We start from the raw sequence: 24428 nt of genomic DNA, 5'->3' as shown, positions 1-24428 counted from the left end.
AATTCTCTTTCCCCCTTAAATAATTCTGAAAAACATAATTACTTCTGAAAGTACTGAAAGATCTCTAATGAGAACTGATGTTACACTCTGGGTAATTTTAAATAAGGAACTATTGCTTGCTGACCTAAAATTAATATGCAGAATCTGTGAATCCTACTGGTAAACGTTCAGTGTGGTGGATGGGGATTTAGCTACATGATTCTTGTTCAAGTTAATATGAGTCACACTGCTAAATCCCAGCTCACTATGCTTAAAATTTACCCCCCAGATAGTAAGCTGATAGTAAGTCCCATTTGATACCGTACTGGACTGCTAATGAGTAGAATGTCCAATTGCTTACAAAAAAACAACTCTAATTTGATTTGTATTCACAGACAGAAATTAAGAGCAGGTCCAGTTCTTGTACAAGCTGGAAAATTGAACGTATTTTTAAGTTCACTTTAGCAATAGATTTTATTATGCAGACAGGTATAATTAGCAATAGAAGAGATTTTCTTTGTTTAGTCTCCCTGAAATTCTGTTGCCTGATTTCTACAAAGGGAAGTGTATAGTTCTGTGTAAATTCTGGCTATTCCTCACTGCATTTAAAAGAGGCCAAAGCGAGGCTGTTAAATGACCTGGAGTAAAATACACCTGTCATTGTACTTACAACACCCCCGTGTAGCCGGGAGCACAGTGACATTCTCCCGTTTTATGGTCGCAGGTAGCTCCGTTGTGACACTGGCATTTCAACTGGCAGCCCTTGCCATAGCTCCCCGGGTCACAGAGCTCCTCACAGCGCCAGCCCTGGTAGCCGTCTGCGCAGACACAGGCGCCCGTGATGGGGTTGCAGAGAGCTTCGTTCCGGCACTGGCAGCGGTTGCTGCAGTGGGGTCCCCAGTGGTCGCTGTCGCAGCCTGCAAAAGAGTCATTTACCAAGAGGATCAGGGAAGTGCATCACAAGCATCTCATCCCAGACTTTTAGGGATAGGCTGGCAGGCAGGCAGAGGCACCGCTGATAGCAGGAGCTTTCTAAAGGGCTCTCAAACTCCCTAAAATTACCCCCCAGTGATGTATTTGAGGATGCAAGGGGACAACAGCAGTAGCATTATACCTATATTTGAGAACTTGTTTAACACTTACTGGATCAAGACCTAAATCTTTTAATATCCTGTTTCCTAGATAGCTGGAAGGAATGAATTTATAGTGGAATTAGATGCAGAGGATCTCATCCTGTCTGTAGTTAATGGCAGGTAGCATTGCCAGGCAAATCCTGTAGATTTAATATTGTCATAAAACAGTTTCTTTGCACTGTTCCCATAAGATAGTAAGTACGATAATCTAAAGTAGACCTTTGGTGATGCTTTTTTCTCTCTCTCCATTTGTTTTGTTTGGTTTTTTTTTTGGGGGGGGGGGTTTGTTTGTTTTGTTTCTGTTTTGTTTTGTTTGCTTTTTTCTTGTGGTGTGTTTGTTTTGGATTGTTTTGTTGTTTTTTTTTCTTTTTCCCCCCTGAGGTAAAAAGATGGTAGAAATAAAATAACAATGGATGACTGAAGATGCCTAAATCAGGCTTAGGGATGAAGGTACAGAGTGTCCATTTCAGGTAATTTCTGTGCTAGTGGCAGTATGTACTGTCACTACTGATGGGTGCCAAACCCTACGGCCATTGACATTGAAGGGAGGTTGCCCACGGGACCTGTTAAAACACAGTGAGAAGCCTTCACATGACAATCCTGCCTGATCTCTTCTCCTGGTTTGTGGATCATAAGCAGGCTAAGAGAGAAGTCAGTATTAGAGGAACAGCTTGGTCCTTATTTCCTATAAAAACAGCAATCAGCACCTGCAAAAAACCCCCATTAATCTCTATGCATATTAAACAGCTCAAAGCAACCACCCAGAGGTTAAGGTTACCTCAGTAAATGGTCAGCAGAAAATCAAGGATTTCTTCCGTCAGCCTACCATCTGCTCAGTAGCCTTTCAATACAGCAACGTAAAATCTGAAGAAAATCACCATTCTACTCAGAGCAGAGTTCCTGGCAAAATCCTCACTAAAGAGGGAGTTACAGATAATTTTCCCTGTACAGTTGTGCTCACAGAGATATTTCCAAACACGTCACCCGCAACTCTTCTACCTCCGTCGTCACAGACTCTTAATTTGCAAACCAATCCCCAAGCGACACTCATTGCTCTCTCAGGCCTGAATCCCTGTTTCCAGACTTTGTAAAGTGTCTTACTTTGAGAGAAACAAGATAAAAATCACCTGAGGACGAACTAACCCAAGACCTCCCCAACTCCCCCTCACTGCTGCCTCAGTGAGTGAACTGCAGCGGCGCCTGAGGGGAGGGTGGGTCAGGTGACCCCAGCGGACCAATCAGAGCGCTCCTGCCTGAGGCGCGCAGTCTGAAATGTCTCCTCAGAGAGATCCTCCCTTGGGCCTGCGGCCTCCGGGTTTTCGTCTCCCTTGATCTCCTCCATCCTGCTTTCTTGCTGGAGGAGAGCGCTTTTCATGAAGAAAGGTCGCCTTCCTCTGCCTCCCTGAGTAATATTGGCTTGGCTACTCCAAGGCTATTGTGGATTGTCATCAGGACCCTGGATTCAGGTGCCACCATCTACTGCTGTGTCGAGTTTGGGACTTTTTTGGTCAGGAAATTAGTACCTGAGGAGTATGGGTGCCATATTTACAGATTTATATATATTTTCATGCTATTCACTACTACTATTATTATCATCACTATTTATTATTTCATTAAGCCTATTAATAAGTTTTGGTTTTTTTGTTTTTGCAGCCTTACAGTCTCTCTCCCTTACTCCCCTTACCTTCCCCTAGAAGGAATCAGGGGACAACAGAAAGCATCTGTCATCTGGTTATTGGCTAAAACACAAGGTAAGTGCAAAACCCACTTAAGCATGGAGATTGTCCTAAAAATTTCATAGCCCTTTTTCTCTATGGTACATGTCTATTAACCCACACTGGATGACCAGATCTATCAGTTAATTGTGGCAAATTTTTTGTCGTTCTCATTGGTCGGTCTGAGGATACTTAGCAGAGGAAGAAAATAAAGATACTTCACTCAGCTGGCACTGCTGACTGCCAATTTACAAACTTGTTCTTGAGCAACAGTGTTAAAAGCCACAATAAATCTATGAGAAGACAACTCCAAAAGACAACTGCAGTGTCTCCAAAAGGGTATGCAGGGTCTTACAGGACACACGGGCAGAGAAATGGTTCTGCACCCTGTAGAAAACTGAACATGCAACATACCCCTGTGCATAATCCTGCTTGTGCCTCACACAAGGTACTTTATTGCTTTACCCCACTTTTCCCACATCTGTAAACAGGGAAGGTAGTTTCTCACTAACATGGTTGGGAGCCAAGCAAACAAAATCTTACTCTTTATAAATCTTAAATTATTACTGAGAATCTGTGGAAAGAGATGATCTATCTTTATTTCACACAGGCACTTGACACAACTGTAAGCCTTCTGGGGCAGGGAGCAAATCTCATGGAGTTTCCCATCAATTTCCTTTCCAGAAACACTGATTTGTTTTCCACTGAACTTGAACATCAGGGGATGCAGTTCTGCACCTCCACAAAGGGTACACATCCGAGCCACAAATGTAGCTGATAGCCCTTGGCATGAGGAAATGGGATGCCAGAATCAAACTTATCCCTGCCTGCCTCAGGGACTGGATTTCTGCTTTGCCACACCTCACATGAAAGCCCTGACTGTCAGGCTGTAGGTTGCTCTGGGCTGATAAAATTCCAGCTGAAATTAATTTGCCTAATATGAATGAATAACACTCATTAGAAGATGTGACATACATCTTTTGTCTTCCAGGTCTCAGGTGAGTGCTCCTATCAGATTTGTCTGCTTGGTTTGTTTTTTACTTTGAGAGAAATCCTTTTATAGGAAGGGAAAATAATTTGCCATCATCAGCTCAAGCATTGTATTTCACATTGACAGTGTCTGCCCCAAACACAACTTCTTTTATATAAGTCAGTCTTATTTGAACAATAATTTACTATTTATATTTGGTCACATGATTTCTTTCTCCCTGTACCAGAGTTCACTGCACACTCAAGCCAAAGGGAAGAGCAAAATGCTGAAGTAAACAGCAGAAATTCCTCTAATTGGTTGTAAAATAAAAACCCCAAATCTGGATAAGAGAAGCCTGTAGTGACCAGAAAACCAGCTGGCAGTTGGACAGATTTTTCCAAAGGCTTCTAAGTACATGGCATCAGTGAGCACCCATTGCAACAATTGGTCTGCTCAGCCCAGAGTAGCTAACTAAAATGTTTTTATTATCTATGAAATAAAACAGCTTGGCATGCCACATAGCTACTAAGAATGTGATTTTCATGGGGATTTACTACAGAGAGGATGGAAAAATGAGGATTAAAGTCCATCTGAATGCTTGTGGAAGACAGAAAAAACAGAGTTACAGAAAGACAGGGCTTTTATTGTGTCTCATTTATAAGGCCTGATATGACCTTTGCACTTGCTAGGCTTCTTCTTACATTCCTAAAACTAATAGCATGTTTTGACTCAAATAAATGGTTTGAAACTGGAGTAAGAATACTTGTACTAACTTGGGTGAACACAGTATGTATTACCTGTTGTCTGCCCAGTGATGGGATCATACATACACAGGAAAGAATTAGCCTCTTCTGGAATTAAGTCCATCTCAGAGGGGAAATATTTTCTGCCTTTAGCTATCAGTTACACCCCTGTACATGTCACAGTAAGTAGAGCCACTTAATGCAGCATCAGTTCACCAACTGCTCAGTAATTGCAAAGGGAATTGAATGAGCTTCATTGGCAAAGTGTTGGTGTGAAATTTCTGGTAATGAAATATCCTCACCTTATTGTACACTGCAGTGATCTCACATGAAAATAAGGTCTTTGCTGCTCAAAGTTTATCAGTTCCTGATGGTTTTGTTTTCACTTTTCCTGTTAGTAGCAAGTAAATTCTTTACCCATGTTATTTCACTGGGACATCATGTGATATTTATGTTCTGATAACTGGCAGATAGATCTGCACTGTGGTAACTTCTGTACCTACACAATAGGAGGCGGATACAGTTGATAAGCCAAATCCAAGTACTAATTCATAGACTTAATTCCACTGAGCTCAAACAGACCACTGGTGTGTGGGACTATTCAAGTGCACAACTAGCTATGAGATTGGGGTCTAGTAGTTCCTGCTAGAAAATTTCAGAACAAAAGAAACTAAAGACTTCAGCAATCAAGGCATATTTTTTTCTATATACATCAATGTGTGATAGTGATTCCAGGTTCTGAGATACAGGGTGAAGCAGCCTTGGAGCCTCAGAAGCCCACTGCACTTCAGGATCATCAGCACCACCTCTGGTGGGCACAGAGAGACCATTTTAAAATACAAGTCTAGCACAGTCTAATCCTGCTCTTGATGATAGCCTTGATGTATTTCCATAATAGAAATAAATAACAATAGCAACAACATGTGAACAGAAAGGTGATTAAAGCTTACACAAGAGCTATACTGTAAATGCTCATGCCTTTAAAAATGTCAGAGGATTACAGAAACTTTAACTCTACCATCAATTAGAAGAGCAACCTGAGATCAGTGATGTCAGGGAGGTACAAATGCTCCCTTCAGACTGCACGTGTGGCTGTCAATACCATGAGAGATGAGCCTGAAATAGCCAGTGTGCTCTTGGGACATGCCACATTGAAGGGAGCTGCCATCTTTCAGGTCATCTGATTTCTTACTCAATTTTTCCTCTTTGAAAATAAGACTACAGATTAATTGCCACCAATAAAAGTGAATGTAACTTAGTAAAGGATGATGCTGGGTGCCTAAGCATAATTACAGTTGTCTGCATACAACAGAATGACAGGTGAAAGATTCATCCCCTTGGTGGAAAGCTTGTTTGGTAGAGCACAAAGTGTTTTCTTCCTCTCTGCATCCCTATCCCTACCCCAGAGCCCCAGTGGCTTGTTGAAGTGACAGCTAATTACAGCAAGCTCTGCATATCCTACAGTCGTGCATGACATCCTGTTCTTGTCTGTCCTCTTAAATACACAAGGAGGACACATTGGAAGAGCTGCTTCCCTCCCAAATGGCTGTTTTCCCCTCTAGGAGTGATTAGTGAATTGCTGTGTTCTGGGTCAACAGAGCTACCCAGTGTTAAGTGCAGCAGCACAAGTTGGACAGTGATGAAGCAAACACACAAGCTTGAAAATTTAGCAGATAAATAAAAGGACTCCCAAGGAGGAGATGAAATTTATCAAGTGCCTTATACCAAGAAGAAAGAGTCAGTGCTTTTCCATCACTGAAAGGATAGAAACACTATTAATATGAAAACAGCATCTTGTATCACAGCCACACCAGACTCAGTGGTGTGAAGGTCTATGCTTATTTTGTTCTCATTAGCATAAACCTGCATGTGTCTTTTTATAGCTGGTGACCAATCCTGTATTCGAGGTGTGCAAAGTCAGTGGGACATTCACACACATTTTGCAGAAGGCATAGCTGAAAAAAATGCAGTGGTTGCTTTTCTTAGCCTCAGGACTGTATTTGGCTAACAGCTATTGTCAATTAATCCACACTATAAAGGAGCTTTCTGCAAATTTGTTGAAGCACAGAATTTAGTGCATCATCAATAATCAATATTCTGGAATACTCCCAAATTCAGCCTTTAAACAATACAAATGGGAAATAAAATTATCTAAATCTAGGAGGACATAGTTTGAGACAGATTATTTTAGAATTTATTTTGAAATTAGAGCTAGATGATATCCTTAATATAACTGTACTGCAGTAGAATGAGTATGTGAATACCAGTTTAGATGAAATGCAGCCCAAACTCTGAGTAGTTTTTTTGGGATTTGATTCAGTTTTGGAATCCGACTGGGTTTTAAATGGTTGTCCCAGCTAATGCAAAACAGGAAACGAAACAGCAAAAGCTAAATCATATGTCTACATGTAATAAATAAAAATTAAAATAATTAATTAGCTTTTTATTTCCTGTAGTTAGTGCAATAGGAAAATTATAGTCTCTGTACTGAGTTGATGTCTACTCACTGAACAAACATGACTCATTTTGGCACAGTTTAATACCTTTGGAAACAGAAGCCAAGTCTGCAATAGATTTGAATAAAGGTCCATGAGGAGAGAATCCCCTCACAGTGACAGCTCAGAGCACTTAGTGTGTGGCTCTGAGCAGTGCTGGGTCCCTCATGTCCTGACACTGCAGTTAATACCAATACAATCCTAAAGGAAGAAGCCAGTCTATTGAAAAATCACTGCTTCATTCTAAACCAAAAACCTGTTTATCTTGTAGGAGTGTTTACATTCAGAGTTTCCAACACATGTTTACAGATCTTGGCTGTCCTCAAAATAACCCAGTTTTTAAGAAATTCCCTTAAAAACTGTTCTTAAAATGCTCAGAGACCAATATTCAAATTCTTTGATTCTGGAGTGAGAAAAACCTCATCCATAAAACAGACACACTAGTGAGTGCAGGCAGGTAAGGTCCACACTGCTTGAACTGCAGCTGTTTTTCTTCTTCATAACTGGATCAAGATACTGATAATTTCCCATGGGATAACATGTTCTTTCAAATGAGAGTGGTCCTGTAACTGTCAAAGCAACAAGTAGCTGGGATTTCTGTAAATAAATAGTTTCCTGGGGGACAAAGATGTTAACATTGCACTTTAATAAATAATCTTGCTCCAAATGTAACTTAGATTATCTAAACTGTGTCACAGGCAGTTGGAGTACTGGGAACATCCAAGGTCAGGCTGGATAGGGCTCTGAGCAAGCAGATCTAGTTCAAGGTGTCCCTGCCTGTTGCATGGTGACCACTAGTGACCTCTAAAGGTCCTTTCAACCCAAACTACTCTATGATTCTGTGGTTGTTCATTTTCCAGTGTAAGATGCTTCATCCTGTCCCTGACAACTTCTGTTATGCAGAACGTACTATCCAGAGGTTCAGCTTCAGTCTCACTCACTCTGTTGGTTTGAGGAATAGAGCAAAGGGAAGTGCAGCTTCAATCAGTAAGCTAAAGAAGTAGATTTTGCTTGTTAAAGTACATTTTTCTATCCTTTTCACTGACAAGCTGGGACACCCCACCTCTGGATAATTAATTACCTACATTCCTCAAAGATTTCATCTCTATTAAAAGCAATCTGCAATTACAGGCTTCAGGGGCTTAGCAGGACTTCTCTTAAAATTGCTCCTAGCAGCAGCCATGAGCCTCTGGCTGTTTAATCTCAGTGTAGTGAGTGGTCCATGGAGAGAGTGGCAGCCTTCTACTCTTAGTCCATTACCCACAAGGCAGAGGTTTGTTCTGGTCTGCACTGATGAACCATCTCTGTGTCAGCTTGATGACATTCTTGAAGGGATTTCTCACATTCTCCATTTGCTTTTTAAGGAAAAAGAAACCAGCCAACTTCCCACGTAAATCAGAATTTGACTTATGAAGCTGGTTTCACAAAAATAAGAAAATATCAGATTAAAGGTTGGCAGTGCAGCAGTAATTCAGTATTTGAGCCTATGAATTATGATATTCTCTTTAATTATGTGAGCACAGGCTACCATTTACCTGTCCTGGCACTTGCTGTCTTTTAAGCTTGTAGCTTTAAAGCTTGAAGGTTCTTAAATAGGGGTTTCAACTCAGTGGTGTATGCACCAACATTTTTATCTCCAATGCCAGACTTTCAGTCACAGTGTACACAAGTAGAATGAAGAAACTAAACTCAATATTTACCTCTCTAAGGCTGCCCAGGGAATACATTTTGCATATTGAAATACGTATTTGTAAAACTATCCCCACCACTACCTCAGGTTAATCTCAGGCTGGCAGAACTCTTAGGCAATCTCATTTACCAGATTAATACATCAGTCTTCATCAGACAGAAAGGAAAAGATGGGAAAGGAACATCACCTAGTTTTTCCCAAAATGGATACATTATTACTCATGGGAGGAAGTTAATGTAATTTTGTGTTTGTTTGTTTGTTTCTCTCAGAGACAGGAGGACAGCTTTTCATCTTTCAAGAAAGATTGTACTGATTGCCTCCAAAGTCCATAGTCTGAAGCAGATAAGAAACATGTGGCTGATTTAGGTCAAGATTTAATCTCAAATGATGATCTCATCAGTCACAAACTCTCCAACATGTGATACCTAATTCAATCACAGCACTTTAGAGACCCTGCGGTTTAGTTAGTATCCTCTGTGGAAACATTTACTTTCCAAAGTAATCCTTGTTTAAAGAACATTCTAACAGTAGAGTGCTTAGAACAGTTACCTAGTTGTCCCATTTTATTCTGGATAAATGAAAACAAAATCACTCTTAAGTTGAAGAAAAGTTGAGTATTTGTATGTCAGCCTTGTCAAATCCCATAATAAACTCAATATATTTTGGAAGCAGCAAAATGGGAGAAACAACTTTGCTCCTGACAGATATCAAAGTGTTATGTTTTCAGAATTTCCATCATGCACTATTTTGACAGAGGCTTCAAAAGAAATGAAAATTAGAACAGAAAAAAATTCTAAGAATATTTCCTATTTCTTTTTGCAGAAATTGCTGCTCAGCTTAACGAGCCTTTAATGCCACTGACACTCTGGATGGTAAAAGGAGTTTAAAATCATGAAACACTCCATAAGGGAACGACAACATTCTATACAACACCAGTGGCTTGCCTTCTCATTATGATTTTTTTTTAGTGAAGATGCTGCATTCTTTAAAATGTTTTTGGTTGGTTTTTTTTTTTTTAGTGTCATATTAATGGGAAGCAAAGTCTGTTCTTTAATTAGAATTTTACTGCGGTGAATTAAAAAATACATGGGCAGAGTACCAAGAGTCTAATAAAACTAAATGAAGATACTATCTTTCCTCTGTATGAAACCCAGCAGTCTTTGCTCTGGCAAAACTTCCATCAATACTTCATTATTATTGTCTAGGACAGCATTGTAATAATAAGATCTGCAAGTAACTTATTTCCAAGCTCTGTTTCCCAACTGGGTAGAACATTGTCTCTCTCAACATCTATAATCAACTTTAGATGTTTTCATAGACTACATCATGAAATTTTCCTGTAATGCCTCTGCACAGAAATACTCCCAGTTTTGCCTGCAAGAAGCAGTAGAAATACAGTTGGATATGGGTGAAACATGGCAGGACAGGTACAGAGGAAGAGATCAAGCATCCTTCAACAATGATGTGTTGGGGAAGCCACCAGAAGGGCTCAGGAGTGGTGGCAGCAGCATTGCTCTAAGAGATTCAAAGGAAATCATGTAGAAATAAAGGGGCCTTTGTCCTGGAAATCAGGAGCAAGACAGAGTTGTGGGAGAAGAATCAAACCCTCTTCCTCTCCTCAGTGCACTGATGCCAGTTGATTCTGATACAGTTTTGAGCAGACCCATGGGGTTGGGCTGGCAATGGCATTAGCCTGGCCATGCTGGATGCCCTTCAGTCCCATCCTCATCAATGGGCAGGAGACCACTGTCCATCACCTGAGGAAACTACACTGCTGAAAGTAATCTGCTCCAACCACTCGAGTCACCTTTCTCCCTTCTGTAGCTGCAGGGTGATGTTAATTGCAGAGGATTGAGTGGGATCAACCCCATTTGGTGAAGCTCTCAGAGAGATGTGCTCAGCTCTTTACTTTTCACAGCACATAAACTGAGCACTAGAAGGTCACCCTGCTGAGGGTTTGCCAGATACGCAATGTACCCTTCTTTGCAGCTAAAGCAGTGCTTAAAGAAGAAAAGCTTCTAAAAAAGCACTAAAATAGCAAGTTTTAGAGAGTGTTCCTTCTCATTCCCATTGACAGGCAGGGATGTACGTGTCCCTTCACCTTTGGGCTGTGTAGGTCAGCATGCAAATTGACATGAGTAAAAAGCTTGGCTGATCAGTGGATAAAATGGTACTAACAGGATGATATGGAAGAAATGCTGCAGCTAGCTAGCCAGCTTGAAATTATACTATAAAGATTCACCTTCAAGGGGATGTCTAAGCACATCCCTCATGCATAACATAACACACAATACTGACTCATCATTCATTTTTAAGGTGGTCAATAAGCAATTTATTTTATTGCATTGATATTGAAACCCAAAGCAAACACTGTGGGTTGTGGTGTTTGCTTTTATTTCCAACAGTGAAGCTATAAAGTAAAAAGAACCACCTTTTCCTCTTTGCCACAGTCCCATCCTAATGTCTACTACCTGTGCACTGCTTTTCAGCCAAACAGTATCCATTTAAAGGATGATCAGTAACTGAATCTGTGAAAAATCCTACCTTCTCTAGTGTGAATTCTGTTACCTAAGGACCTCAGGGAGAATTAGAGCAGCAGAAGGCCTGGTGGCCTTTGAAATAGGGGTGTGTTTTCTATCTAAAATTGTTCAAAGGCTTACAAAAAGCTATGTGAAGGTATCTGCACAAGCTCCTTGGTATTCTCTTTTCTTCAAGGCATGCTTCAATCTTCACGTGGCTCTTTAATGTTACTTAAGGTCTTCAAGATATCTTAAATACACTGCTGTTTTCCTCTTGTAAACCATTAATAGTACTGTCCCTTTCAGGCATGTAAAAAGAAACATTTTTCAAAAGAGTCTTGCACTGTATAACCCAGTAAAAACTATAATGTTTATTCATCAAAACCGCACTGCGAGGCTCAGCACAGTCTCTGCAAAACCTTTCTTATATATGCCAATAGAATATTGCAAGTCCAAAACTATAGGAAAGAAATAAGAAGTAAAAAAATAAGAAAATAGTAGAATATTACACCCTGTTTTCACTGCACTCAGGCACTGAGTTGTGGGATGTTGTGTTAATAAAGAGATAATCAGAGAGGTAGACAACTATTGAGTACTTAAATACCAGGAGTCAGAGCACAGATTGCTATAAGTGGGTGGTGGATGGCAGAGGACACACAGCCCAGCACCACGAGTTTTATGCAGTAAAATCCCAGCATCCCTGAAGCAGCTCCGTGGACTGCAACACTGCTGCAGCCCTTCTGCACCACATCTTTAGGATGCTGATGCTGAGAGAGCAAAGCAGCCCCAGGTTTCCTAACCTGATCCAGCAGTTTATACTCACAGCACAGCCTGCAACAAAACTCACAAGCCTCAAGTGCTGAGCAGAAAATAAAGAGGATGCCACTGCCTGTCTCCCCATGGTTTCATCTGCATACTGCTAGGGCTTCAGTTTCATTCTAGAGAGCTAGGGAAGAAGACAAAGTTATGTCTCATAAATTATTGAGATTGGATGTCTAAACCTTGATATTTTATTTTGACTTCTAAGCATGTTCAAATGTTCACAGAAGCATAAATTAATGCCAATTTCTAAACCAGAAGTTGCTCTAAACTGGGAAATGAAACTTTTTGTTATGATGTTAAAAACAGACAATTCTTATACTGTTTTACGTTTTGAAAAAAAGGATGATCAAAACTGTTCATCCTCACAATCAGTTACGGGTTTGCTGAACTGAAATGTTTTGACAAGACCACAACCATATGGAAGCCAGTGCTTTCAGAACAGTTTCACCCATCGTGGATCACTGTGCTAAGCAAGCAAATGGTAATCAGGCAGAAAACAGTAAATCATCACTCCACATTTTGTCCTCATCATTTTCAAACAATGTATTAGTGGGTCAGCTTCAAAGGATCCATGAACATTTCCACAGTAGCACGAGTGCCTGGCTCTCCTCTGTCAGTTCCTGGAGGTTCAGTCTCACTTTCAGCACTCTGGGAAACTACCTGTGTGAAACAGCACAGAGTCTCTTGGACTCCACCCAGAGCCCTCTACAGTCAGAGAGTTGTCTTTCCATTTACTACAATGATCTATGACAGGGGGTGGCCATGGTGGGTTAAGGTAGTGCCACCTGGAAAATGACACTGATGCCACAACTTTTATGTATCCTTTGCTAAGCATTGTTCTCTGCTCATTGCTGAGTATCTCAGCAGAGCAAGCACTGCACACACACACACACCAAATATGTAATAATCGATGAGTAGAAAATGACATGACCTCAAAGCAGACTGATTTCCTTGCCAGGAAATAGGAACCACCCAAGGAAATGCTGAACACTGCCAGATGCTTGTGTGGATGGTGATTGTGGAGTAGATGGTGATTTAGGAATGCTGCTGACACACATACACAAATCTGATGACACAGGAAACGAGCATCCGTTCATCTCCCCCTCACACACCCTTTGTAAGAATTTACTAAATATAGCTCACCCTTTAAATATTTAAGAATATCTGCAGAATGTTGTTGTTTTTTTAAAGGGTTCTTTCCTGACTGGATTTTCCTCATCAGTCTTAGTAATCAAGTGGCTTCATTTGGAATGGGTAATTATTAGTTGAAAAATTAATTATTCAGAGTGCATCACTAAATAAAATTCCAAGTACACTGGTACAATAAAAAATGCCAATATGCAACAATTCAGGGTCTAAATTGTGCAATAAGATCCAAATGTGTAGGTTTTTCCACATTTAATAGAGTTGCTTCCATCATCAAAGTGCCATACAAACACTGACTAATTCTTATGGCCCACTTGTGAGCTAGCAAACATATTTTATCACCATTTCATAGAAGGGAAGACAGTCAAATTACATTTAACTACAAAGCAACTCAAAAAGGCAGTGGTAGAACTGAGATAGAACAACTCAACAAGTTCTAAAGCCTAAATATGTGCTATAAATACTTTATAGCTTATTTCTTCACCACATTTATCATTCTGTGCTGAATTAAACAGATGAAAAATGATTCTTTTATGTACACAGAGATTAATTTGCAAAGTATTTTTCTGCCTCTCATCAATAACAGTGTTTAAAATTGTAAACCTGGTACAAATACCATTACTTGGGTGCAAACTGAATGGCATAGCACCTGGTGCAGGACTTCAGAGTCCTGAGGAAGGTGCCCAGCCACAAACTTCCTGCTACCTCCTCAGCATCATTTCAGCTGGTTCTAGCATGGCAAGTGACACTAAGTGACACTCAGGCCACATCTGCACAGTGCTCAGCAACGTGACTGCAGCAGGCAGAGACCTGTTGAGCTGGCTCTAATCCAGCTCTCTCAGGCAAGGAGAGCAGCAGAGCTTCAGTGATGTTGTCTTTAAGCTCCAGTGGGTGAGAGTCACCTACATACCTGGTGTTGACAACTCCACTGGTAAAAGCCCTCACTGCCCTTGGCTGCACCACAACCCATAATGGCAAAGGCAGGGTAAAAGTAACAGGGCTGTCTGCTTCAACCCCCCCTCTGACTGCAAGGTGGATACAACCTTAATAAATGCTTATTCAGCATAATGAGATTCTAATTAAAGCTGGCTACAACAGTAGTTACTTCTTCATTTTCTCTTAACTGCCATCCCCCAAGCTCCCACAGCCAAAAGAAGGCAGTGCACAAAGGGGTACTCCTTGATCCAAGGCTTTCCCACCTGTGTGACTGCCTTACACCAGAAAACCACAGAAGAGAAACTGAAGGAAATCTTGGTGTCTTTCATTTACACAAATGATGTATAGCAATTCGATAAAAAGCCTCCACTTTATATGATTTCTCTCCTGGTTTTACAGGTCTCAGCTCTCCCATTCTCTTTAAGGAAATGCAGCATTCTCCAGCCACACTTTTCTCCTCTGTATTTTCTTCTATTACCATCATCACTGAAATTGTTTTTTACTGACTCGTCCTGATCTTCTCACTCACTTGAGCTCAAATAAAACCCAAGATAAGTTGCACAATATTTGCTGCAAGATTTTCTACAGACTGCTCTGGGACCTGTTATGTTTTCTTTCCAGTTATGTTTTGTTTCCAGTGACTGCCTGGGTCACAGGATTGAAATTTTTGCAAGGCAGGGGATTCAAAAGGCAGTAAAATGGCACATAGAGAGACTGTTTGAACATCTTCAAATATTTCTTAATTAAAATTGCTAAATCTAAAAAGAATTAAGTTAATATTGTATCAAAAGGAGTTGCCTTTCTAGAGACCTCATAGCTAGCAAAGTCTAAATGTTTTATTATTCTGTAACTCATATATATACAGGCTCCTCTATTTGGCACATCCTTAATTTCTGTCAAACTAGAAGAATTCTAACATTTTCTGTCAGGGAGCTGGTGTAAATCTTGAAGAAAGCTTAAAAAAACCTCTACTGTTGACTCATTTCACTCATTCCTAGGCAGATTTGAAAGAAGGAGGACTTGAAAGCAACATTATGAGTCCAAGAATTATCCTTGATTCTTGAAAGGCACACAGAAAATGAAATTGGGGGATCATTATTAAGGCAGGGGAAATTATTTGGTCTGTGCACTTAAAGATTAAGAAGGTGACTTCCTACTGAGCCTTGAGAACACAGGTGCACATAATTTTAAAAATCTGCATTTTTAACCTTTTAAGTTTGCTAGCAAAGCAAGGAAGCTGATGAGGAACTGCAGTAAACATGGCAATTCAATCAGCTTCTACCAGACTATGTCTTGCAGCTTCCCAGTTGTTTAACCCAACAGGTCAGTAGATCATTGAAAGCCTCTTTGGCAGTGAGCAATACAGCAGCTGAACAGAGTTGAAAGCAACACTGGAACATTTTTTTTTTTTTTTGCAACTGCAGGACAAAATCTCTTAATTCACTCCAGTAGTGGCTCAGGCAACCAATCAATGTTCATGGTCATTGTTGAAACCATTGTCCATTCTCTGCTCTTCCTCCTAACAACTGAAAGAACACCTATGAAAAAGAGCCAGAGTCAACTGTTTAATAACAGTCTGGAAAAGGATTCAATATTTTTAAATCCTATATCAGTTTCTGTAATTTTTTTTAATACAGGGCTCTACAATCAATGATCAAAGGGTGGTAATACTGTATTTATAAAATTTCTAAAGCATGTCAGAGGTGAACACAGATTTCCAGGTGTTACTTTTCCATGCTCCAGTCTAGAGACTTCAGCCTAACTCTTAGACCTATGGACTCCTAAAACAATGATAAACTCATAATGCAAATACAGTGAATTTCATTAAAAATCAAAACACCACTTGACTGCCAAGCAACAGCAAGCACATTTTATGCATAAGCTAACTAATTCCATCTTCCAAGCCTCTGAAAAAATAGTAATTGTGAGTTCATCATAGCTACACCTCGAAAGATAACCTCATAATTGATTTCTGTCTGCCCTCTAATTACAGCTGACCCACTGTGATGACTGTTTACGTCTCACTTATGACAACAGGACCCAGTTGCAGAGAAGGGCTGCCATGCTGACAGCTGCTCTCTACACATAACAAGTGTTACAACAAAGACTTTTAAAGCACACACGCTAATTAAAATCCCAATCCATAACCTACTGAAATGAAAGCAAAGACACCACTTGTTTTCCAAATGTAGCCTTATAGCACAATTTATCTTCAGATTTCTTCTGGCAACAGACCAGCTAGCTGCCACCCACATAATATTGCCGGGTTGAATGTTAGTAAAAAAGATCTGAAACTGTTGATCCAAGTCCTTGTTTCCTCGTCTCAATTATCGTAACATTTTTCTTGTGGGAGATCTTTATTACATCCCATTTGGAGCACAGCTCCCTCCAAGTGCAGCTGCCAGCTTTCCTCCTTGCAGGTTCCGACTGCTTGAGTACATCCACCTTATTTTACACTATTTACACTACTGCTGTAAAATTCTGTCTCCGTGCCAAGGTTTTACAGCTTAATTTTAAGGCACTCAACAGTTGTGCTCAAATATATCTGAAAGGCACTCCATCCTTTCCGTATGTTCTCAATTCTCTGGGAGGTCAAACCCAGCAGCTTGCTCAGCCCCCCTGAGATCCAACCCAAAGTCTTTGGAGTTAGGGCTTTTAACAACTCTGCATTTCCTGATTCTTGTGCAAATCACTCAATCTGTCTTGGCATTCAAACCAAGGACATCTTTATTTGCCTTTACTTTTGACTGTTCTTGGAAATCTTCTCCAATCAAGCACTGGATTGGAGTAAGGTGTTAAGGAGTTAAGGTGTTTCTGTAAAACACCTTAAAAGTCAACTCTAGTTGTAGACAAATGTATGACTTTAATGGTATTAAACTTTTTCAGTAGCACATCTGGCAAAGATACTTTGATAATCTGACTAATACAGCTGCTAAGTCTACACACAAGTTAATAATAACTTCAGAACCCAGGAATGCTTAGTTCTGTTTTCCTATCAGCATTTCACCATCCCATTAAAAAATAGTTCCTGTTTTACAAAGGACCTTAGCCAAATTTAATTTATAGCCATCATAATCATGTAGCTGAGGGCTTTCATTCCCCCTAAATATTTTAAGTTAGACATAGTGGAGCAGTTAAGCTTTTTATTAGGTTTTGATCTTGTATTTTGCAAGATTGGAGGAATTATTTTTTACTGAGATGAATTTCCCAAGGTTATCAGCTACTTACTTGCACTCTAAAACGTGGAAAAGTATTCCTGAGAAAAAGAAGAAAGATTAAAAAAAAAAAAAAAGAAAAAGAAATAAAGTCTGCTGTGACATTAGGAACTAACAGAGCCTGATGGCAGAAAACAACAGCAAAGCTTTTCTCAGGGGAAAACTTGCACACTCTGCTCTTAAATCTCACTGGTTTGTACAAATGTTTGAGAAAAGCTGAAAGCCATTCATCTTGTGTAGCTGGTCCCAAAAGTCTGCCATTCATAAGTCAGCAACTATAAAAAGCAAAAATAAACGCCCATGAAATCCCAAAAATAAGTGGAGACAAGGTTTACATTTGTATGCATAGGCCAGTGAAGGACTATTTACAGGATCACTTTAGATCACTTTATTATATATTCGTTTCCCTTTAAGGTTTTCTACACACAAGATATTATTATAATTTCTTTTTTACTCTTTGTATTTATATATTCTTTTTAACAAGTAAATCCCATATCCTTGATATGACTTGGGAAACTAGTTTACCACCAAGGATTTGTAAAAATACATCATATTATAGAGCACCACAAGTTACCAGTCACACACCCTTAACCAGTCACCCTTTTAGCTCTCAGATCTTTCATAGGAGGGAAAGCTCACAGAAAATATTTGGCTGCAGGTTGAACAAACCACAGGATTAGGTAGACCCAAAGTGTTCCTGTTCTTTGATGCTACTCTCCTCTACTGTGCAAGGAGAATGGGTGGAGGAGAACATGGGATAGAATGTATAGACCACAAAAAGAACTAAGACTAGGAAGAAAGAAGGAGAAAATGTATGTAACAAAAGAAGGAAAAAATAAAATCCACATAAACTCCAGAAAAAACAGAGAAAAAAGTAAATGGCTGAATGGAAAGAAGACTTATATTCCTGCTGGCCTGCTTTAGTGTCCTACATAATATGTCCCTGAAAATAATGAAGGTCACCACTATTAGGCTGTAGCCCATTACAGCCACCCCAGAAATGATCAATTTGTTTATCCTTGTTAACTGAAAACAGAAAACAATGTGATAAGGGGACGGGCTACATCTTGCTCCCTAAGGCTTTCATTCCCCAGCTGCTTCCTCTCCCCTGTGACACACACAGGACTCTTGCTTTCTCCTCCTGGTTGGGCAGGGAATAATGACTGACTGTAATGAGACAAATCACTGCTTCTTGCACATAAAACATCTCATCTCTGATTTCCTGAGAGCTGCATTAGCAGGGTTTTCTAAGCCAAATCTAAAAACTCAGGACAGCTTTAAAAAACTGACAAATGCCACTCAGTCACGTCCACATCACAGTTATCGAGGCCTCTGGAGAAAGTGTCAAAGAAATAAAGCAAATTTCTTTTATACTTAATTTGTGTCAATTGATTTCCTATTTTTAATTAATAATTCTAATTATGATGCAGCAAATGTACCCAACAGACACAAGTAGTTTAATCAGCATGTATCGATTCTAACAGTAGAATTATCCCAATGTTCCTGACATCATTGATTTTCTGTTGCACGACTGTAAGAAAACAGAAGCTGGACTGACTGTTGGCAGCTCACTGTGCTGATGATCCCTGAGCTAGGAATTGGTGCTTCTGACCTTACAAATAAAAACACAGACATTATCTAGTACTTCAGCAGTTCAGAGAAGGAATCTGGTGATTAAGTTATGACACAAATAAGGGGGTTTAGTCATAGCAGTGGCAGCAGGGAAATAGACACCAATTTGAAGAAAAAATGCAAATGGCAAGACAACATTTGGAAAAATCTTTGTAAAACTGAGCTAAATTATTGCTTTGAGGTCCTAATTTATCCTCATTTTGGACAGCCCCAGAACATCTATCTAGCTTTAAGCACATGCCTAAATATCTGTGATAAGTACTGCAGTCCATCTTTGAGCCTGAGCTTAGCATTTTTCCCTTCTTTTTTTCCCAATAGCTCTCCTGTTAAGATGTTCCTTGGGGCAGCAGAGTGGGCAGCCATCACCCTCACATAGAGCCAGTGATCACCCAGCTGTCACTGGACAATTGTCCCCATCAGATCCCACCATTGCTGGCTCCAGAAGACCAAACACCATTGCAGAGTTGAAAAGAAAAAAACTGCTGCCTGAATGCAATGGGAAGGCAGAGACACGACACGGCATCCACCACAGGGAGCACAGGTCAGAGCATTCTCTTGCTGAAGGGTAGGGAGGGAGAGCCTGGGATTGGGACCAGATTTTTCAGAGAGGTGTGAAAGGGAAATTACAATTTTCATCTGCTTGTTTCATTGTAGAGTTAATCATAGTCTAGAAGAAGATAATTTACCAAGTTTCCCCTTATTTGTTTTTTCATAATGGGTTACAATGCAAGCAGATTTAGCAAAAAAACTGCTGTGATAGAGGTAAAATCACTAGTAAGAGAAAAAAAATAGAATTTTTCCTATAGCTGTGAATTAATTTTAAACCTTTTCTGTTTCTACTTACTCAAATTATAATGTGTCAGTAATAAACGTGATTAAACTAGTTAGCTTTTTGGCAAAAATATTTGGAATGGTAAACTTGATAGATAATCACAGGAACAGTTATTTGTCCCCTGCAAAGTTGCAGTAAGGTATGCCTGCCTACAGAGTTGTGTCTTTTTTAGCACAAAAAGATAAGCAGTACCCACCATATACTTTGAATAACAGGGAGGATTTCCTATGGCCAGCATTTCAGAAGTGAAAACAGACTGCAGTTTGATACAAACCATATCTATTTAAATAAAATGGGGTTTTAATTGGAGCTACTTACCCCCTGATATAAATGAGGCAATGAAAAATGATTGATGCACTCTGGTAATTATTGTTATGCCACCTTGCAAGCTACAACAAAAAAGTCTTTAATGTACATAATGACTGTTTAAATTTTAATAAGATACAGAACTGCACTTGAGTATTCAAAATATTAATGCGACATTTGGGGCAATATTTATATTTAAACACAGTATTTAACTGAAAAATCAGAGTACGAGGAATGCTGGCTGGATTTACTTAAGTGGTAATAGCTCTATTTGGAAACAGACAAAAGAAAGGAAAAAATTCATTAGCTAGTTATTTTTTTGTAGTGGGAATGTTTAAGCATGACACAGCATAAACTCACTGTCTTTGCAAGTATAAAAAGTGGCAGTAAGTCTGATGGCACAGATCTGTCTGGTCTCATAGTCATCCCTGGTGCTGCTGCTTTACTTCTACCTAACAGCAAAGGTTAAGAGTTCAAACCCAGTTTCTGCTCATTATTATACAGAATGAATAGCAATATAAATTCTTAATAATGGTTATACCTGGGGGGGAAGTAAAGCAATTCTGCTCATTTAAATGAAATGAAGGTTTGGCACTGAAGACATCCACCTCTTCTTCTTGGGCTATGGAACGACGCCCCAGCAGAATGTAAAAACAGAGCAGTTCCTCCATCACAGCTCTGTCAGACTTTCCAGAAAACTGAACAGCCAATAAGGCTCAAAGAGGTTGTTACAGAGTACAAGACTCCAACAGTGCAGAGACACCAAATGCAATAGTCTCATTACAGATAAGTCCTCCAATGATAGAAAAAACTGCAGAAAAGAGTCTGTCTATACCATCAACTAATGCGTCATTTGTCAAAAAAGAAACACCCAGGCTATCTCAAAAAAGATGCCAAGAAGTTGCTTGTAACAGAGGAGTGTATTGAATAAAAGACCAAAGCAATCAAGACTTTCTGTGGTTATAATCTCATTTGTGCATTGACAGTATTTCAGTCAATAGACTGTCATACACTAGCTAAGAGTTGTACCGTGAAAATGTTTGGACCATCATATCAAATTTCATAGCTGATGGCCCACAAGGTCAGAGAACAGAATCATTATTCTTAATAGGGTGATTGATCAAGCCATAAATCCAGCAAAATCAAATTTTACTTTGGTCTCCTGTAATGAAAAACGAGAAAAAAAAAAATTCAATTCTTATGTATCATCATTTCTAGTAACCAGGTTGCGTGGCATCAGGAAAGTCAGTGGCCTACTCTGCATAAAGCATCATCTTGCTTTTATTGAAACCATCACAAATTCCCACTTTCTCTTAAGAAAGGAGAAGATAACAAAGGGGAACAGTCAGAATTTGGAGGGGCTAGTTAATAATTCTATGCAGTTACCACATCCTTAATGTTAATTTTGGACCAAGCAAATGCAAAAGCAGAAAAGGAAGCTTAGCTGATCCTCCCCATTTAACAGCTGCAGTTCAGCCTATTCAGTGAAAACTTTTCAAAATAAATGCTCAATATACAGCTTCATGGAAGAGGGATCAGCATGGCATGGCTCAAATTCTATCATGGGCTTCAGCCCCAAAGATTTTGTTTATTGAACCTCAATCAAATATGAGACAGTGAATGAAACCCTCAAATCACGTCATTTGGTTGCAGTTTGTGTTATGAAACAACTGCACTGTGGAACAAAGGGGAGATCAGAGCTGCTGACTGGGGAGCAGGGGCTGTTGGTCTTAAACCACAACAGGAACTCACTGCACTGCACATTTTGTATCGCATTGCAGGCTTCAGAATATAATTGAACTGTTTAGATTTTGAGTCCCTTTTCATTGTAAATGCAATATTAATGAACCATATCGAGCTTCCCCAAACAATAATAGAGATATGAATTAAAAAAAGAAAAACAACCCTAACTGTCCTAATTCTACATGGACCTTCCTATCTTAGCTTTATTTAGCCACCAAAAAAAAAAAAAAAAAAAAAAGAGGAGAAGTATCAAAAGTAGAAGACATTAAGAAATTGTGAAACATGGATCAAGGGCATTTTTATTAAATCCTTGATTTGATCAGTTCAAGATATGACCCTCTTACATATCAGTAATCACCTGGATACAGGGTTTAGCAACTAACTCTGATTATAGAGATGTTGAGCAGTCGTTTTTTAAAGTGAGAGTTAAGCTGAGAAGAGCTTCTTGACTAGAAGCCAGCGTGCTCAATCAATTAAATCATCGTAACAGAAGAAGAATCAGACCAAGGGGGAATGTGTGTGAGGCTGATCATTAGTACAACTGAGCTGTCACCTCTCCCTAGGCTGGAATGTGGCCATAGGAGTGGATTGATGGAAGAATTTTGCTCAGCAGCCCACAGTGAATTACTGATAAGATCTCAAAATAAATCTTACAATATTACAAGCCAAGGTGGAACTGCAGCCTCTGCAGCCTTGCTGTAGTTCACAAGATAAGCAGGTCCTCCTGTCAACCTAGCCTCAGAGGGCTTTCTTGGTCAGAAATAGGCTCTTCTCCCCATGTTCCTTGAATGTTTCTACAGTGTTAGGGAGGTGCTACACAGCAGCTCATGAAAACTGGAAGTAGACTGAACTTCACAAGCCAGGAAAGATTTAGAAGAGTTTGTGTGACCCAAAGATGCTGATTTCCCCTGTAACTACTGTTTTTCTAGAGGACAACTTAATGCCTGCCAGTTAGAGGAAGGAAAGACCCTGGAATCACTGCAATCCAAAGCAGAAAGGTAGCTGTGGGATGTAAGGGATATAAGGATTAAGCTGCCTGGCTGGTTAGTTTCTGGGTTCATAGAGGCAATGATAACTCTTGACCTGCAGGGTACACATAAAGAGGAGGTGGATGTCAGACAGCTTGCTGATACAGGTTTCAGATTTAAGCCCTCAGTGTACAAGGGGCACTTTGGTTTAGGCTGCCTCAGTACAAGGAGAGACAAAGAAACCACTGATCCTCTTGGCAGTAAGAGCCTAAACCTTGACCAGAGAGTGGAAAAGTTGTTGTGGATTCAATAGGTGTCTACAAAGTCCCAAGAAAGAAGAGGGACGTGGACTGCTGTCAGGATTCTCTTGCTTGCAAACTACAGTGATATAACTCTGGAATCAAAAGTCAGTGTAAAATTCTTGAGAAGATATGTGAACTTCTTCCATTATTACTTAGAAAGAAAGTTCTGTAAGAGATGCTAGGCTCATTCCTGACTAACTATGACACAAGCAAGGGAACAGCTTTACAAATGATTACAGAAGTCATTACTTAACTCCTGTGGGAGTTCAGGCACCCACAGACCTGCAGAAACAGAAGGGTTTTTCCCAAAAACTGTGTTACAGATTTATACCTGGCAATTTCTGCCTGGCATGGACAAAGCTCTCACATCCCCCTTAATAGTACAGTGCACTCTAATTAAGACTGTGGGTAGTGAGTTGGCTTTTTAGAGTGTGTAAAATCTATAAACCAGAGCCATTTGTGCATCTGCCCAGTAATCCTCACACCCCTTTAAAGGCATGGAAGATCTTCCCCAGACCATTGTAATTTCTGTTCCAAGAGTTTTTAGTATTGGTAATAGATAGCCAACCTGAGAGTAGGGGGAAGAGCAGCCCTTAACTTATCCATGAAGCTTGAGCTAGCACAAGGAGAAGATTTAGAGTTCTCATAGTTATGGATGAGGACCTCAAGGATGACAATCTTCATTCCTTACTGTCCTGGTGCTGCAAGGGAAGAGAAGGGTTTGTGGGATGCAGATGCACAGAGCTGCAAAGCCAGTGTAACCTCGCTGAATAAATTAAAACCTTTCCACTGACCTAAGCTCTGGCTCTCTGTTAAAACCAAAACACTGAACTGAATTGAGATGCATGAAAATGAAGGGCTGATTTTTTTTCTGGAAGTTGTACCGGACTTACAGACATTTGTGCCTTCCCTCACTCTGCCCTGAGAGAGAGCTCATCAGCAGAAAACATATCACAGTTGTTCTTCATCACTCCTTAGAAATCCTCCTTTGCTGCAGCAGATGAGAAACTTGGCAGCAGGGAGGCAGCAGGTGTGTGAATGCTGCTCCCTTCATCCCTCACTCTGCCTCCTCTGCCTCATTAGCTGTAACTATATCAGTAACCCCAGCAGGGTGGGGAGCAGGATCACCATGGGACTGGTACCACACTGTCAGACCAGCAGGGAACAGAGTTTCTTCAAATCATGTCCAGGTGCCACACAGGAGGTATCAAAACCCCAGGGGACTAATCCCAGTGGGCAGGCAGGATGAGGCCAGTTTTATCTGACAAGTGCTAGATTTGAG

At 40.0% G+C, this 24428-nt stretch overlaps 1 protein-coding gene and 1 long non-coding RNA gene across 6 annotated transcripts in view; one reads left to right on the top strand and one right to left on the bottom strand.

Annotated features, from left to right (window-relative positions):
• The window catches only part of MEGF11 (multiple EGF like domains 11), a 266370-nt gene that overhangs the window by 92812 nt on the left and 149130 nt on the right, over positions 1–24428 (bottom strand). For all 5 annotated transcript variants that reach the window (XM_071754168.1, XM_071754163.1, XM_071754165.1 and 2 more), the window contains one exon: positions 650–896. In XM_071754168.1, the coding sequence (XP_071610269.1) occupies positions 650–896 (247 nt within the window). The remainder of the gene's footprint in view (positions 1–649; positions 897–24428) is intronic.
• Positions 2772–24428, top strand: part of LOC139800751 (uncharacterized) — a 52050-nt gene continuing 30393 nt past the window's right edge. Inside the window, exons 1-2 of the long non-coding RNA XR_011727904.1 lie at positions 2772–2863; positions 19314–19536. This is a non-coding gene — a long non-coding RNA (uncharacterized lncRNA). The remainder of the gene's footprint in view (positions 2864–19313; positions 19537–24428) is intronic.

This window comes from Heliangelus exortis, chromosome 11 (assembly GCF_036169615.1).
Source record: "Heliangelus exortis chromosome 11, bHelExo1.hap1, whole genome shotgun sequence".
NCBI lineage: Eukaryota > Metazoa > Chordata > Aves > Apodiformes > Trochilidae > Heliangelus > Heliangelus exortis.
The sequence above is the reverse complement of the archived record's forward strand: the minus strand, read 5'-3'. Positions and strand labels throughout refer to the sequence as shown.